This window comes from Myxocyprinus asiaticus, chromosome 28 (assembly GCF_019703515.2).
Source record: "Myxocyprinus asiaticus isolate MX2 ecotype Aquarium Trade chromosome 28, UBuf_Myxa_2, whole genome shotgun sequence".
Lineage (NCBI taxonomy): Eukaryota > Metazoa > Chordata > Actinopteri > Cypriniformes > Catostomidae > Myxocyprinus > Myxocyprinus asiaticus.
In genome coordinates this window covers 10,602,862-10,622,288 of record NC_059371.1, presented here as the reverse complement: position 1 = coordinate 10,622,288, position 19,427 = coordinate 10,602,862, and the positions used below count along the sequence as shown (strand labels likewise).

Genomic DNA, 19,427 nt, shown 5'->3' with positions numbered 1-19,427 from the left:
TATTGAACCCCCTCTAGATTGTATATGCTTGGTCTTAAAGACCCACCCACCTGCTGGCGATGCCAGAAGATGGGGACACAACCCATGTTTTTTGGTGGTGTGTTAAGATCCAAGAATTTTGTTTGAGGGTTCAGAGTTTTATGCGTGACGTATTGGGCACTCAAATTTCATTTTGCCCCAGACTCTGTATTTTAGGTGATGGGGCAGTCATTAATATTGGAGATAAATGCATAAAAAAATTGGGTCCTAAACAGTGTTATGATAGGTAGACGGATCATTCTTAGGGGATGGAAGTTGGCTGGTGCGCCCTCATTTCAAGAGTGGTGCACAGAGATGGGCAGGATAGCGGCATTTGAGGAGATGTCACGTAGAAGGCTAGGCAATTTAGATTCGTTTAATAAAAAATGGGGCTGCTATTTGGTCTTTTTGGAGGGCACTCGGGGAGGGGTTGTGGAGAGAGATGTGAAATTTTAAATGTGTGAGATTATTTCATTTTCTTTAAATATATTTGCCTTTTTTTGTGTGTGTAACTCAAGTTGTGACCACAGGGATAGTGTTGAGGGGGAAAGGGAATAATGGGGGTTATAGTTGATTCTATGAATATATGTTTTGCTTTTCTGTTCAAGTGTGTGAATCAATAAAAATTGTTAATCTGAAAAAGAACAGATGACAGAAAAGCCATCTATGCACATGTCTGATGCGCTGTTTGTTCGGAGGCATGCAGTCTCGTGGAACATGCGTATGTAAAGGGTTCTCACTCTTTCTTTGTTTCAGTCTTCTGAAAATGTTTTGCAAGAATAGTATCGTCTATAACAGCGTTTCTTAAACTGGGGTCCTTTTCAAATAGCCAGGGGGTCTGTGGAAAATTCCTGAATTGTGAACATTGTGTTGCAATGTTCTAATCAAATAAGTAATAAAAAAAGCAATAAAAAAAATTACTCAATCTAAAGCTACCGACTAGTGTAAAAATATGACATAACAGAAGTTTAGAATAATTTATTCAAACAGCCTATTAAAAAAAAAGGTTTTAGATTCTGGAATGCGAATTGGGGGAAATCGCTTATTCCCATGGTAATAGCCGCAGCTACTTCTCTGATTGGTGAATGAATCTTGATTCTAGACTCGGGAGGAATTACACGTGTTATTTACAGGAGTATCAGCAGATGACAGTGGACAATTTCCATCATACATTAAGACACGGAGCTATTACTTCATCCAGTAAAAAAAAAGAGACGGTGTTTAACAACATGTATTTCAAGTTATATTGACCACAATGAGCGTGAATATTTACAAGCCACAGCTGCCAGCACTGGATTAGAAAGGTCTCCGTTTCTGACTGTATATAGCCTACTTATAATTATTTTGTTTAATCTTGCTAGATAAAGTATGCTACTGTCATATTATAAGTATAAAATGACGATTGACGATCCAGCATTAGGTCAAAAGTGAAGATATTTCACGGTTATTAATGAAGACATTAACACAGTTACCCTGACTTTAACCATACAATCTGCATAAATGTGGCCAATATTAGTTCATTTAATTGTATTTTATGCAGTATATATCATTTTCCACTTCAGTTTAACTGTCATGTATGTGAACTTAAATCGCATCACCCTCACTGCTGAACGGAATAGATCCTTTGTGATGTAGGAATATGAGAACTTTTTACTTTCCTTTTTTCCTTTTATTTGTAGAAAAGCAAAAAGTGACAGTTAAAAATGACAGGACAATATGACACAATGAATAATGATTAAACTGTTATTGTATCATTACTGCTTTTTAATTATGAACAATACATTGATAGTAACAAATAAAAATGAAATGATCAATACTCAACTGTCATATTCTTCAGAAAAATATGGTACTTTCCTCATGCTTTGACTAGGGGGAAATTATAATATTTACAAAAAAATCAGTACTGTTTGAGCTTTGTAGTGTTCTCTGTGATGTTTCTTCACCCTGCGGATGGTGCTAAAACCACAAATTAAAGACACATTGTCTCCATTTTATGGTGTTTGTTCTTGCTCTCTCTGATATGAATCGCTTGTTCTGTATTCCTCACTTGTAAATTGCTGTACAATGGCTGGATGGAAGTCAAGTTTATTTATAAAGCACTTTAAAAACTTGAGTGAAGAACAAAGTGTAACACAATAACACAATCTTACAATCTTATTAAAACACAGTGGAATAAAACATTTCAAAACATAAAGCCAAATGTAATGTAACTGAAACACGTTGCATACAGAAGCCTCACACAAAAGGACAGCAGTGCTTGGCCGTTCTGCAAGCTTCATATGTATTAAAGCTTATTGGAAATCATTACTGAGATCATTTTATAATTTTCGTAGATAATATCACATTAGTTGTGATGGTACGTGGGGTCAGGGGTCCATGAAGAATTTGGGTTTATGAAAGGGGTCCTTGGTTCAAAAAAGATTGAGAAGCCCTGGTCTATATGAATGCTGCAAATGACCTCAGACATCTCAGCTCAGGAGGTAATTTGAGTTCAGTTCGCTTTATTTCACAGAGCAGTTCGTTGTGAGCACAAATCTGCAGGGTCACTTTATATATAGCCCATACATCTATGATTAAATCATAAAATAATACAAAAACACGTTCACCTCGAACCATGATTTAAATTTCAGTGATTATTATCATTATTACAATTATTATGTTTACATCTATAATTGTTTTTGTATTTTAACTTGTATTAGTAATTTTCCACCTGTTGTCATAGACAGATACTTGCCTGACGGTAAATGGAAAGGTGGTTATACGTTTTTCTTTTTTACCACTTCGTTATTTTAATTGCTTTTTCGTTTAGTTTGAAGTGCAATTTGAATTTAGATTTATTTATCTATTTTTTTCGTTTTTTAAATAATTTAATTTTCAATTCAAATTCACTAAATCAAGAATATTCACCGATCCCTCAGCCGGGGGTAGAAGATATAATTGGATATTGTGATATATGCACTACTGTTCAAAAGTTTAGGGTAACTTATTCTTTATTTTTTTTCACATTTTAGAATAATAGTAAAGTCATCACAACTATGGAATAAAAGAAATGGAAATATGGGAATTATGTTGTGACTAAAAAAAATCAAAATTGTGTTATATTTAGGCATCTTCAAAGTAGTCACACTTTGCCTAGATTTAGCAGACACGTACTCTTGACATTTTCTCAACCAACTTCTTGAGGTATCACCCTGGGATGCTTTTAAAACAGTATTGAAGGAGTTTCCATCTATGTTGGGCACTTATTGGCTGCTTTTACTATTCGGTCCAAGTCATCAATTTAAAAAAAAAAATTTTTTTTAATAAAATTTTAGTTTTGTAATTAAATTAATATGGTGGCACAATTATATTTTTGTCTACAAAACAAATTGTAAACATTTAAGAATACACCTTCAGATCAAAAGGTTTTTAAGATCATGAGAAACATTTCAGGCAAGTGACCCCAAACTTTTTCACGGTAGTGTATATTTTTTCTGAATAAAAATATCATGAACATATTTCTTGCATATCGCCCTAGGAGGGAACAAAACAAATTTATTTACACATTCAAAGTCATTACTCTTCCAAAGCAGCTAAACTGGGTGCTGGGATGAAATGTAATAAAACGGCAACATTAAACCTGCAACAACCCACAATAAGTGATGGATTTTTCTGGACAATGAAATACCCGACCGGTCGACCATGATGGAGAGAATGCACAGATGAAATTGGTTCTTTGCCAAAGAGATGTTGCGCTTCACAACTGTTGAAAAGCCACCTTTCAAAAAGTTGAACAACACATTTAATTGCACTTCAGTTTTTTCAGTTTCATTTGAAATTTTAGTTAAAATAAATAAAAAAGTTAAAAGTTTGAAATCAAGCTGTCTTGCGTTATTGTGTAGGCTATTGCTTAACGAAAATTACCCAGTAGTACCACCTAGCGTCCAACCAGCAGTAATACCGGTGTTAGTCGGTTTGAACGGGAACACCGCACCGGTGTGAAAATTATGATACTGTGGCAAGTCTAGTTCGAGATACAGCTATCTTACCCAGTGGGGAAAGGAGCAGCAGATTCTTGTTGGCCTGGAGCATCCACATGGACCACAGCAAAGTGCTGGGTGATCTCCTGCATGTCCTCAAAGTTGAAGAGCGTGTTGAAACATGACTTATCTGCGCCAAAAGAGAAAAACAAATCATAACATATTAAATGAATCACAGTCATCATTTGCCACCAAGATAAACTGGAATCAAAATCTTTGAAATCCAACATTTCAGATATATGAATTTTTCCAGAAATCTGTTGGTTTGTACAGGCTTATCAAAGATGACCAGCAGACAATGCTGTAAACAGAAGCAATCAGAAATAGCAGCTCTCTTCCTGGCTGCCAATCAGTTTATAGACTGATCATGTCTCGGTGAATATCTAGAATGCCTGTTCATGTACTCGAAGTATACAAGCTCAGTAATTATACATTTTGCTGTTAAAGACAGAAACATTGAACCTTTGAGATAGTTGGATGACTTACGATTGAGTCCAATGTCATGATACGTGAGAATGACCGGTCGGTTTCCTTTTGGGGTCCCTCTCAAAGTCACGTGAAGGACACCATGGGGAGTCTCAATGTCATGCTCCTGTAACCAATCAAAAGATAAATTACAAATGAAAAACCAAACGTAGCCCACAAGAACACTATATTCCTCAAAGAGCTTTAGAAGGTCATTTGGATTCAGCACCCCTACAAAGGTCTATGGTTGCATGGTTCTTTGCACATAAATGGCCAACAAAATTGTTAATCATTAACATCTGTGCCACTGACACAAATGGCAATCAGTCGGACATTAATCTCATTATGCACATGGTAATATCTGCCCAGCCAGTCGGAAAGCATGTCTAAATCCACTTTAATGTCATTTAACTCCACTACTGTTTCTGATAGCCTGTTTTCAACTGAATAAAAGGGAACAAAAAGGAAGAGATGTAATAAGAGGGAGGAGACGGGCCACTTGTAGAAACATGGAAGAATTTGTAAATGCTCTATAATGCTGTTGTAGGTATGAAAAGTCCACCTTTCAGTTTAAAGAGCCAACCGCCTTATTGAAAGTGTTTTTTTTTTACTCCAAACATACATGCACATAAGCTGGAGTAGCCTGACAAATATTTGAAGAAAAATTATGCTACTATTGATGTTAGACTTTGAAATGTAATCTTGACCAACAGTTTTGGAAATTTCAAAGTAGACAGGAGCTGTACTTGTATGCCTATATCCTACATCGAAAATATTTGCCTAGGGGCGTTACCAAGATGGCCAGTGAGTGAACCGACTTGCCTTAAATAGACTTTCGTCAACATCTGTTTTTGTCACCCTCTTCTGTCTGCTTGTGTCTCACTGTGTGTATTGGGAGGCATTTGGTTTCTGCCCACTGCTGATGTTGTTTGTTATTGTGCATCACCACAACAACCGCGGCATTGTACGTCAAAGTAAAAACCTGCCGCCTTGGACAAAATGGACAAGACACAAACAGCAAAAAGGTTTCAACCACAAGAATGAGGTGAGAGGCCGCTCAACAGCACTCAAGGTCTCTTGAGGACAGAAGAGCTGAAAAGCAGCGGGTTTTTTTATAATCTCATTCCACACACAGCGTGGCGTTTCATTACACTGGACGGATCTCCATGCAGTTCATCAAAAACAACTTTGAATTTCACTGATGGACTAACCTTGTTTTGATGCAAACATGCAGAGATCTGAACTTTAATAGACTTGAAATGAATCACTGCATAATAGGGCTGTGCCGATTCAAGCATATCAATATATTATGATTCATTTTCTTCAAAAATACTATTAATTTCTTCCTGTATAAAAGTTTAGCAATAAGCAATAAAATCACTAAGTGCATCTTATTAATATAAAAAATGGTTTGATAAATGACACAAGTAATGTCTCTGTTAATCTTAAGCAGAAGATCTAGAACTCAAGCAGGCAGCTGACACCTGAAACAAACCACACCAGCACCCACTGAAGATAGAAGATTTAAAAATAGACAAGGTGGTTATGTGTAAGTTTGTGTGTGCCCTCCATGACATTGTGTGTTAGATGTGACTGAATGGTACATCAAGAGATCAGACAACAAACAGTCTTTTGGAACAGGTGTTTTTACAGTGCCATCACTGGTCGACAGTTAGAGAACATTCTGAGGTAAGGAGCATCAACACTATAGACATTGGCTGCATCTCATCTCTTGAATCAGTATATTGTGAACATGAATTCAGGCACCAACAAGGGTGTGGATCAGCTGAACACTGGGTCACTGATGACTCAATTACCTGCGACACGATTACGAGGTTGTGCATTAAAACACAGCTGGTATTAAATCAACAGTTCTGGTAAACTAGCCACAAACTTGCCACTTGTAACAACAATTGTGATTGCTGCAAAGCTCATTTGCATGTGAAAATAATCAGTGACAAATTTGTGGTGAGTTTGTGGCAAATTTGCAAATAACTTCTGGTTTTTACAATGGCACCCAATGGGCATCTTCACTGTAATCATTACAAAGTGATATTGTTACGGAATAATGTACAAACAGCCAGTTGTTATCGCAGGGTGATCTGGACTTGTATCAGGTCTTGTATCACTCTGAAGTGGTTTATTTTGCGATAACAGACTGCTGACTGGTCATTATTCCATACTAATAGCACTTTGTAACATCTACAAATTAAGACACATTAGTACATTATCCCACTTATAACACTTATTAAACAAATAAATAAATAAATAAATAGACATAAAACATTGATTTGCATAGAAATTATATAATTACGAGAGAAGGAAGAAATTGCTGAACTACACCTCTGATTTGCATTGGAGTTCTGTTGGTGTTTCTTTAGTAAATAATGACCGTCTAACTGCTCATTATTCAGCTTTTTACAAGACTACTTGCTAAATAAATAAATTCATGGACATAAAAACACTGATTTAAGTTTAAATGTAGAAAGCTTACTTGTAGAAATCGCAGAGTGATCCAAGAAGTAGGAAAGATGACTTGTAATACCCTAAAGATCCCCCGATCGTTGTTTATCAGAAATTTCAGACCGCTCGATAGTGTCATTGACCAATCAGAATCAAGTATTCCAGGGACAAGTGAAATAATGAAAGAGAACATACATATAGGGTTGGGAACAGAGAACTGGTTCTTATTCAGAACTGGTTTAATATTAAAAAAAAAACTGAATGAGTTTTGGTTCTTGAACAGGCGAAACATAATACCAAAATACTTTTCCTTCTTCACTACTCAGCGGCAGCGCTGCCCCTCAACTGAATTTACAGCGTGAAACACACAGCTTGATCAGTGTAGTTCCATTACCGAACAAATTACTCTTATGATCCAGTTCTTTTGAATTTACAATAGCCATGTTTACATGCACTACATTTGGTGTATTCCAATAAATTCAATCCGATTGCAGATTCAGAATGTACAGTTTATATGTACCCTTAACTTTGCAATCAGTTACAAATATTCGTTTACATGTGCATTATATGTATTCAGAACAAAACTTCTGTGCATGCGAAGAACGTCAGTCGTCACATTCTTAAGAAGTGGAGAAAGGCTGAGAAAGCCACCGCACATTGCACTAAAGTCTATAATTGCCGTTTTGCTTTGCTGAGATCTAAAAATATGCCAGAAAATCTTTCTTTATATGTTACTCACTTTACTTGACAAACGAAGAATTAGAAGCAGCGTCCAACATCCTGTCTGGCTTAACCATATTTGCCTCAAGCCCATTCCTCGTCCAATATAACCTCAGGCATCTCTGGATGCGAGTACGAAGTTAAGACAGGTGGGTGAGAATTGTCCTTGTTGTCCTTAAGAGTTTACAGATGTGGAATGAAAAGAAAATAATAGGGACTTTAAGCAACAGCTGTGGACGGGACGCTACGCAAAACTCACCAAGCAATAATGACGGCGAAAAGGAGCATTTCGTATTTTAAAACAGCAAGAGAATGGGTGCATGCAGTTTAGATACAGTAGATGCAGTTTTGTGCAATATAAATACATCCAAAACCTAGAAATTAAGGACGTGTCCGAAGCCGAATACCCTATTCAGAAAGGCATGAATAATGACTTCAAAACGAATAATGAATTCATCTGAATAATAGAAAAAAAAATATTAGTTTGACTGATTATCCAAGAAGCACAAGAATAAAGCGACATTTTAAATAAACATATGCAAAATTACAACTAATTTATGAATCTGTGCAGCCAGTTTTTCTAAAGTGTAATGAATGGAAATGTGCACTGTGTGATTTCAGATAGGATGGGCGCGGTCTCGACTATGTTTGCGGTCTCCGTTAATTGTGCGCGTCTGGAGCTCGTCAAGTGTAACATTAACAACGATATGACATCATATACACTTTCCGCTTCTTGACATGTCTGTTAATGTATCACACCATTCACGTGATTCCCGTGTATTCATTTAGAGGCTAAACCTGAGCGCGATGATAAATTCCTGACCTGAAGTGATGATTTCACGTCGGAGCTCGTCTATCCATCTCTTAAAGTTGAACACATATATACACATCAGTGATTAGGGTAATTATCTAGTTAAAATGCTCCATGAAGGTTTAAATGCTCTAGAGTTGGGGTACTTGAGTTCGGACTCGGACTCAAGTCAAGAGTCCAATTTTAATGGACTTGGACTTGTCACGGACTCAGATGCATTTTTACCGACTTGACTCAGACTCAAGCCTTTTGGATTTGGGATTTTTTCAGAGTCCGGCCGAGTCCATGGCATATGTGATGCAATGAAAGATAAACAAACAAACAAAAAAAATAACGTAACATAGGGTGACCATACGTCCTCTTTTCCCCAGACATGTCCTCTTTTTTTTTAATCCTGAAAACGCACGCATGTGCTATATGTGTGTGCGGGAAAGAGATCGCCATTCGTCAGACATGCTCTGCCGCTCTCATCTAGAAATATCAATAACGTAAGTACACTTTGAAAAGTACGTTCCCCAACTCTGCAAATTATTAAATAAAACACATGTTTTATCAGACTCACACTTACTATGCATATTCAAATCCAACTGAAAATGTTGACTATATCGAGACAAAATCAAATTTACATTTAAACTAATATGACGACGGATGAAATAGACCATGATGGAAATTGTACAACTCAGTCCATCACATATTTGTAGCACAACCTCTGTGTGATACCTGTAAAGCTGGCACTTGCGTTTCAGTAGCAAAAAGTCAGAAAATACAATGAAGAACACAAGTGAGGGGAGAAGTCTCTATTCACCTATTATCCATACTAAATATAATGTGAAAAGAACGAAACGTCAGCCCAAGGTGAGTTTGATCTTGACTAGGGAAGTAGGCTACACCTGGACACAGCAGGAGGATTGAAAAGTGTGAAGTGTAGTTCTGTAGAATATAAATATAAAAAACAACAAATAATTGAAATGTCAACAGAACGCAGTAAGAAGTGTGTTGAAGGACAGTTTTGTCTTCATACACCTAAAACATATGCTTTCATTCTGAAACCACTTTGAAATTTGTTCAGCAGGACACTAATTTGTTTTTTTTAGTTGTGAAGGTTAAAATAAGCTTAAAATATTGATGTTGAGTTTACAGTTACATTTTTAATTCAGATTCTTGAACAGATTAATTTGGACTCGGACTCGACTCTGACTGTTATGGACTCGGTCTAGAGTCCGACTCGGCCCCTTTTGGACTCGGACTTGACTCTGACTCGACTAAGGTGGACTCGAACCCAACACTAAAATGCTCCACAGATTATTAATCTATTCAGAAGAAATATGTAAAATGAAGAAACTGAAACATGCCCAGTCTTTTTTTTTTTTTTCTTCTTCTTCTTCTTCTTTAAACTGTGCTAAATTTGAGAATGTTAAGTGTTCTTGAGCTCTGGAAAGGCACTATATAAATGTATTATTATTAAATTATTTAATTATTTAAATAATGGTGTCCTATCGTAAAAATTCAGCCTGGTCTCATGAGACCAGTTTGCAAAAATTCCTGATAGACTTACGGGACTTTCACATGTTTGCAGGCTATACTGATTTATTTTTATTTATTTTAATGTTTGAATTTATATTTATTATTCACTACAAAACGTGTGCTTGACATTTCACATTTTGCTTGACACTTCCTATCTCCAGAATAATTTTGTTAAACATGCACAGACAAACAAAAATTCTGTGTCATGCAGATATTAATATCTGAAATAGCAGGAGAAACCACATATTCCACAGTTACTGTGGCCTACAAATTCAGCTTCATCTGGTAAGAAAATTGTTTTTAAATAATAACTGTATAATAATAATAATAATATAGTAATTATTATTATTAGGCTATTATTATGAAAAGGCATATACAAGACATATTTTATTAATATAAACTATAAAGAGTAACACTTAAATTAGTTGTGACACACTTCCGGGTTAAGTCCCGCCCATATCCGGTTCTATCCAAATTAAGAGACAGATAATTTTGTCATATGAACAAATACAGATAATTGCTTCGCTGCACACCCCTACTAGATATTATTATTAATAGGCTATTGATATGAGTTTTTTTTATTATTGTTTTTTATTCAAAATCTACTCTGACCATGGGTAATACATTTAACATATTAGTTTTGAGGAGGATGATTAGGCTCCACACACTGCACTGTTCACAACATACGCACCACTGCACTGCACATGAGCACAAGGTATTTTAGAATCCGATTGAGAAAATAGTGTGATTCAAATGTTTACATGGCTAATATTCTTCTTTTAAACATATTAATTTATATCTACACCACCCCTTCCAATCAGATGGAAATTTCATTTGGATCAAGCGCAGATCAGACTGAGGTGTTTACATGAGAGCTTTCTAATCCGATCTGAAAAATTATTTTACAAAACTTGTATTAAATGCATTTCGTATTTGTTATGTTCTGCTCTTTTAAAATCTGAAATTTATTACATTTATTTATTATTCTTTTAATGCCATGTCAGCATCAATGGATATCTTCATGTCTTAAAATCTGAAATAATCTCATGAAATAAATGTAATAAAAAAAAAAAAATGCGTTTCTAATTTCCACTAAATTAATCATTATTATAACAGTTAAGGAATCGTAATCAGAACTTGTTCGATTGTTGGTAAAATCCTTACGATTCCCATCCCAAAGGAACAAAAAGGTGTATTTTTAATTTTCTAACAATAACTCTTAAAAAGGAATATTCTGGGTTCAATACAAGTTTAGCTTAATTGACAGAATTTGTGGCATAATACTGTTTACCAAAAACAGTTATTTTGACTTATTTATAAAAAGCAGAAATCTGGGTTGAAGCACTTACAATGGAAGTGAATGGGCCAATCCATAAACATTAAAATACTTGTTTCAAAAGTATAGCCACAAGACAGTGTGTTAACATGATTTTAGCATGATAAAATTGCTTACTAACCCTTTCTTTGTAAAGTTGCATCCAATTTTACAACTTTGTTGCTATGACGACGTAATGGCGTAAACCTTAAAACGACAATTTATAAAACTTTACAGCTCAAATAATACCCAAGTTTTAACAGAATAGTTTATGTAAGTGCTTTTATAAAATTATAAGCTTCACATTTCTGCCTTTAAACCCTCCCAAAATGGGCCCCATTCACTTCCAATGCAAATGCCTCACTGTGACCGTAGCTGCGTTTCCACTGTCGGGCCAAATGAGGGCGTGCTAGTGTGTGCCATGGCCAGTTGCGTTCACAATGTCAGCTCCGGGGATTCATCGTGCCTCCTCGGGGCTTCCTGAGGAATCGGCTCAATTCTTAGATATCTGACCATAAAGGAATTTCACTTCCTGGTGCTCGGAAAACAACGTTTAAACAAACAAAACTGCATCAATCCCGTTAGCTTAGCCAGAGACTATTTAGTAGACATGGGCCACTTCTATTAAAATGAATGGGAGAAAGTGGAACACCCAACCAAAGAGCTCTAGTGCCCAACGGTCAACGGTTGTAGAAAGGAAGTCCCGCCTTAGAGGAAAAGAGCCAATCACCTTTTAGAAACAAACAACGCACATGCACTTTAGCTATACAAGCCGGGAAAATAGCGTTTCTAGCATAATATGAAGTAAAGTACAATTTATGATTCCAGTATTTTCAAATTTTATTGCTGATTTGAAATATGTTCTTTAAATGTAATCTTGACCAACCGTTTTTTTTTCGGTCTTTCCCCATTCAAATAGATAGGAGCTGCACTGTCATGACTGGAAATAGCCTTCCAAGAGAGTTCCAAAGATGGCCGACAATGGACTCACTTGCTAAAAAGACTTTGGCCTAGCAGGGGTTCGACTGTCACCAAAGACGTCTCCTAACAACCCAACTGATAAAAAAGTGAATGTTTATCACTAACTTTGTACATCTCTCTGGGTGTCGACATATTTGTGTGATGTCACGCACCTGCATCTCAGTGAAAAAAATTGCAGACACAAGATGCACAATGGACAAAGCGGTGCCCAAAAGGAAGAACTTTCCATGGTTTGAGATCATGGACGGTGTGCTGGAACATCATCCGGCTGTTAGTGGAGAGACCACTCAGGACACCATGGCAGTTAGAGTCGGTGAATTGTCAATGATAAATTATCTTGCTAGCTAGCTAACGTTTAAATACAATATAAACTAGATAACGTGTCTTGTGGCTTGTGAAATGGACGGGGTGTGTGACGACTGCACAAACAGAGGGGAGAGTCGAAATTATTTTTTGTGGTAACATTATGTCACAAATGCTGTGGATTGATCTTAACTTATGTTGAACCTATAATATTCCTTTAATACTTTAAAGTTGCAGGATTGTTTTGGGGCAGTGGTGGCTCAGCGGTTAAGTCTCTGGGTTACTGATCAGAAGGTCGGGGGTTCAAGCCCCAGTACCGCCAAGATGCCACTGTTGGGCCCTTGAGCAAGGCCCTTGACCCTATCTGCTCCAGGGGCGCCGTATCATGGCTGACCCTGCACTCTGACCCCAGCCTAGCTGGGATATGTGAAAAAGAAGAATTTCACTGTATATGTGCAAATGTATAATGTGTGATAAATAAAGAAGATTATTATTATGATTGTTTTGGAAGATAATTACACTCAAACTTTCTTTTAAAGACAGAAAACAAGACTTTGACTTCATAAATTTACACATGTGCTCAACCTCTAATCGCTTGAAAGACTTGTGAAGACATTTTTGGTTAGGGAACATAGTGAGCAGCGAGGATCAGTTTTTTTTATTTATTTATTTATTTTTTTTTAGAGCCAATGTTTCAGTGCACAGAGTTGCTTTGAAAATGGAACAGCATTAGAAATGGCTGACTGCACTGACTACTGAACTAGGGAGCTGACTGCGACACGCCATGGTGTAGGCCTACATCACACCATGGTTACCACTGAGATTATCAGTACACCCTATGGGGTCTGTTCTAGAAAAGATTTATGATGAAATCACCGATATAAATCATATGTGTGTGTCAAAGGAGCCATGTGTGTCATATTTCTTTGAGCTGAAGCATGAGTCACGTTTAAAGAATATTTACCAGAGCTGTAACACTTTGAAACTAGTTTACACACTCTGCTATTTAGCAATTGGAGTGTGTTATCTAATCTGATAATTTTGAAGTCTGAAGGACTTGCACCTGACATAATCCTTCAGACATTCAAAATCAAGAACAGGGGAATAACTCACTTGAAATCTTCAGGTCAAATCAAAGGCTACTGGCATCACCAGTCATAAGTGTTTTATACCAACAGTGGTAGTATATGCAACAGCAGTGAGTGAGACGATCACTTTAGACTCAGGAGAAATAGACAAATAGCAAATGACAATGCAATCCAAGAACATATTGCCACAAAAAGATTCAGTTTCCAAGACACCACTAAACACAACAGCCAGCCACCACTAGCAGGAATGAAATACAATAGAAAAGGGGTTTGGAGCTAAAGGTAGCTGTGGTAGTGCCTGAGGGCAGCTCATGGATATGTCAAGAGTCAGCAATGTTCAGATAAGGATGGAGCAAAGAAAACAATGTCAGTCAAAGTAGTTGGGCAGCTGTCCGTGTAGCATCCGTTGTTGAGAAAGTCCAAATCACTTCAGAGCACAATCGCCTCTCATGTCTTTTGTCAATAACAGAGACAAAGGCAGCTATTAAAAGGTAAACTGTGCAATTTCTGCATCACTACAGATAATTGCTAAAATAATCATTGGTCCTGTTTTCACCTGGTATTAAGTTGTGTTTCAGATGGTCAGATGAAATTACACATATCAGCTTCAAGCACGGGAGGTCACTACACCAGTACAGATGGAAAAAACACATTTCTCAGTAAAACAGTAAGGGTGTATTCTGAATAGCCAAACTGACTTGCCATTTTATTTGTCTTCATTTACTACTAAGTCAGCTGAATTTGAAATTCAACGTGTCTGAGTTTTTAGCTACAAAATGTCTGTAATTGTAAGGCAAAAGGAATGTAAAAATGCTACACAAAAAAAAAAAGGAAATGTTAAGTGATTAACAGGTGATTAAGGTTACCTTAACATATTTGGTAAAAATGTATAATATATTGAAAAAGACAATACATGTAATTTTACAGTAAAATATTTTTATATTATGTAGTAAAATATTGTAAAAATAATGCTTCATGTAAAAAGTATGATTTTACCATATAATTAACGGTAAAAATTTACATTTAACAAGAGAACACGTTCATTTACAGTTAACTTAAAGTGCACCTATTACAGTTTTTAAACATGCCTAATTTTGTTTTAAAGGTCTCATACAATAGATTTACATGCATCCAAGGTCAAAAAACACTTTAATTTGCTCATAATTTAAATTGCAGCATTACCTTTTTTTTCCTAGTGTCAAAAACGACTCGTTCAATGAACCGTTCTAAAGGATTCATTCTAAACTCCTCCTTTCAGAGAGCCTACTCTGCTCTGATTGGTCAGATGTCCCAGTCTGTTGTGATTGGTCTACCACTTACAGCGCGTGTCAGAAAGGAAATGGCCACTACCATATCCGAGTTTCAGCTCCGTCTGAAAAAATGTGTTTTACCTTACCAATTTGAGCCCGAGTCCGATAGTGATACATCGGAAGATCAACCCGAACCACCATCGCAAGCATGACGAGAACAGGACGTTTCTCAGTGGTAAGTTTATATGTAGTTTGACAATAACGTGAGTTAGCCGGTTAGCAGAGGCTAACAACTAACAGGCTAACAGCCTGCACTGGCTGTACATGTAAATAGACCACAGGCAGGTTTTTTGTTACCAAATTACGGAGGTTAGTACAGGAAATAATCTGGAATTATTAACGACTCGTTTCAGGTGTTCGGAATCGGTTCTTTCTTTTGGGTGTCAATAACTCCATATTTGCAAATAGCAAATAGTTACGTTTCTTCTTATTTTTAATATCAGTTATGTACACAGGGGTGTTTAATGTTACATTTGATGTACTTTAGTTAATGTTTATTACATTATTTTAGTGTCACATGTGTTACTCTGATGGTGTTTTGTGTTTGTGTGAGTGACACTGCACCATCTCTACATGTGTATAAATTATTGCTCCTGGAAGGGCCACTCTTGATGAACTTTAAGTCACCATGTGACCTTCTGTTGTTACTATGGTGTTAAACAATACATTTTAAAGTGAAAAGCAAATTTTTATAGTTCCAGAAGGCAAGTATGTTAAGTTTAAGTTATTGAATAATATAAACAGTAGTGAACCATAACATATAGAGGCATCAAAATTACATCCAGTTATGCCTCAAAAATGGTCACTGTATTTATTACTGTGAACTTCTGGCAAACCACAGCTGCCGGTATTTGACCATAATCTAACAGAATTGTATTATTATTTTTTTTATTTTATTTTTTTACAATGAAGGGTCTGGGATTTGGAGCAATTCACTCCCTCACAGCCCAACCAATAACCACCTTAAACAATGCTTAGAAATAAGTAACAGATAAACCGTTTATTTGTATTATGTCTTGTTGAAATTTAATGCATACATGCATTAAAATACAACAAGACAATACACACACAAAAAAAAAAAAGAAAAAGAAAAAATCTGTTTATCTGTTAGCAAGCTGAATTTTCCCCTATTCATCCATTATGCAGGTCTTCAGCTGAGAAATTGTACAAGGCCTTTGTTGCCGTATTTTGCGCTTCATAATGCATCACACATTCTCAATTGGAAACAGGTCAGGACTGGAGGTCAGGCCAATCTAGAACCTGTACTCGTTTACGCAGCCATGCACTTGTAATCCTGACAGTATGTGGTTTGGCATTGTCCTGTGGAAAACCACTTCTGAATGTGCATTATCTCTGATCTTTTTGATGTCACTGTCTTAAAATTCATCATGCATCTGCAATGGATATCATGACATGGGCTCGGGAATAATTCGATAAACCTTTGCCAGTCAACACCATTCACCGCTGCATCCACCAGATGACAAGTTAAGGCTTTACAATGCAAAGCAGAAGCCATACATCAACACTGTCCAGAAGCGCCACTGACTTCTCTGGGCTCCATCTCATCTAAGATGGAAAGTAGAACAGTGGAATCGTGTTTTGTGTTTGACAAGTCCACATTTCAAACAGTTTTTGGAAAAACGGCCGTCGTGTTCTCCGGGCCAAAGAGAAAAAGGAACATCCAAGCTGTTATCAGCGTCAGGTCCAAAAGCCAGTGTCTGTCATGGTATGGGGTTGTGTCAGTGCCCATGGCATGGGTAACTTGCACATCTGTGAGGGGCACCATTACTGCAGAAAGATATGTACACATTTTGGAGCAACATATGCTGCCATTCAGACACAAGCTGGGATTCCATCAAACAATTTTTATGCGCATTTTGAAATTGTGCATTAGAAATCCTGAATGGAAATGCTTGATATGTGAATAAACTTTCTAAATTAATAGAGCTAGGAGGAGGTGGATTTTCTAGAGTTTTGCATTAGTTAAAATGCGCATTAAGGTGATGGAAACAGTTTTTCTGCAAAACGATGATGCATTTTGACCATTTGTGCTTGTATTATGAGCATGCGATAGCTTGTTGTGACTGGCCCAATGAAAGATGAGACCTTGGCACACAATTCTTTGAACCTAGCCCTTGTCATTCGGAAGTGTTTAAACCCACAGCTGCTCATCAAAGTGGGTCCTCACAATCCACCATGGACATCCCTGCATTTCCCAGCAGGACAACGGCAAACCACATACAGTACTGCCCGGATTATAAGTGCACGGCTGTGTAAGCAGGAAGTGCTAGATTGGTCTGCCTGCAGTCCTGACCAGTCTCCAATTGAGAATGTGTGGCACATTATGATGCACAATATACGGCAACGAAGATATGGTGATGTTACGAGTGGTAAACACTCGACTGTCCCAACTTCTTGCAATCATCTGATTTGAAATGAGCGTATATTTATAAAAAAATAAAATAAAGGTGAAACAAAGAATGTGTTGTTGTAGTGCTTTCAATATAGCACAAGGAGAACAGAATTTTTAAATAAATCCTAAAATATGGGAATATATATTTTGTTTTATTAGCATTTTCCATGCCGTCACAATTTTTTCAGAATTGAGGTTGTAGGCTAAATATTACTATATTTAAACAGATTATACGCACTAATATTCTTTATGGTTTAACTTCAGAAGTGTACACTGGTGTCCAATAATAAATAACTAGATTTTAAAATTTTCTTCAAAAAATGTTAGGTGGTTAAAAATGTTAGAAGCTAGTTTTAATGATATTCTGTTCTCTAGATATGGGCCAAGTAACTCCTTTCCATGCAAGTATATGGGACTGTTTTGCCTGTTTTATCATTTATTTTAAGGCTGATTGCTTAGAAAAGTAATGTCACACCTCTCCTCAACAAGCCACATGATGTGAAGCACAAATAGGATGCAGGATGAGTAACAGCCATGCTTGCCTAAACAACAGAGGTAGACCGATTGGTTTTACAGGTTAATAGGTGCAGATAGCTACTTTTGGAACTCTTGGTTATCAGCAGAAATTAAAAGATTAGTTAGTTGATATGTTTTTTTATGTTTTAGTTTTCAAAACCTTTGGCGAATTAATCGGTTATATATCAGCTTTTTCCACCACCTTAGTTATCAGTATCAGAAAAATCCAACAATGGTTGGCCTCTTCTTTGCAAGCAACGATAACTAATGATAAAACAATACAGTATCTTTGACATCAAATCAAAATAAGACACAAGAGGGAAGTGATTTGTATCCAGGAGACTAATGCAATGAATCCACTGTACTAGAAAATGCCTTTGAGACACTATATTTTAAAGCACTGCTCACCAAAAGGGTATCTGCACATCTTCGGTTGTGAAACAAACGACTATACTATAACAAACAAACAAACAAACATACAAACATACATAACATACATACATACAAACATACATACAAACTGGTGGCCAAAATTTGGAATAATGTACAGATTTTGCTCTTATGGAAAGACATTGGTACTTTTATTCAACAAAGTGGTATTCAACTGATCACAATGTATAATCAGGACATTAATAACATGAAAAATTACTATTACAATTTGACATTTATTTTCAGACCTTCTTAAAACTACTTCAAAGAGTTCTCATAAAAAAATCCTCCACGTGCAGCAATGACAGCTTTGCAGATCATTGGCATTCTAGCTGTCAGTTTGTCCAGATACTCAGGTGACATTTCACCCCACACTTCCTGTAGCACTTGCCATAGATGTGACTGTCTTGTTGGGCACTTCTCATGCACCTTAAAGTCTAGCTGATCCCGCAAAACCTTAATGGGTTTAAGATCCATAACACTCTTTTCCAATTATCTGTTGTCCAATGTCTGTGTTTCTTTGCACTCTAACCTTTTCTTGTTTTTCTGTTTCAAAAGTGTCTTTTTCTTTGCAATTCTTCCCATAAATCCTACATCCGAGTCTTCTCTTTACTGTTGTACATGAAACTGGTGTTGAGCGGGTAGAATTCAATGAAGCTGTCAGCTGAGGACATGTGAGGTGTCTATTTCTCAAACTAGAGACGCTGATGTACTTATCCTCGTTTAGTTGTACATCTGGTCTTCCACATCTCTTTCTGTTCTTGTTAGAGCCAGTTGTCCTTTGTCTTTGAAGACTGTAGTGTACACCTTTGTATGAAATCTTCAGTTTTTTGGCAATTTCAAGCATTGTATAGCCTTCATTCCTCAAAACAATGATTCACTTACGAGTTTCTAGAGAAAGCCGTTTCTTTTTTGCCATTTTTGACCTAATATTGACCTTAAGACATGCCAGTCTATTGCATACTGTGGCAACTCAAAAACAAACACAATGTTAAGCTTCATTTAATGAACCAAATAGCTTTCAACTGTGTATGATATAATGGCAAGTGATT

General features: G+C 36.6%; 1 protein-coding gene across 7 annotated transcripts in view; it reads right to left on the bottom strand.

Moving 5' to 3' along the window:
- The window catches only part of LOC127419243 (protein NDRG3-like), a 109,054-nt gene that overhangs the window by 23,700 nt on the left and 65,927 nt on the right, over positions 1-19,427 (bottom strand). For all 7 annotated transcript variants that reach the window (XM_051660499.1, XM_051660496.1, XM_051660500.1 and 4 more), the window contains 2 exons: positions 4,524-4,629; positions 4,047-4,167 (listed from right to left, as the gene is read on the bottom strand). In XM_051660499.1, the coding sequence (XP_051516459.1) occupies positions 4,047-4,167; positions 4,524-4,629 (227 nt within the window). The remainder of the gene's footprint in view (positions 1-4,046; positions 4,168-4,523; positions 4,630-19,427) is intronic.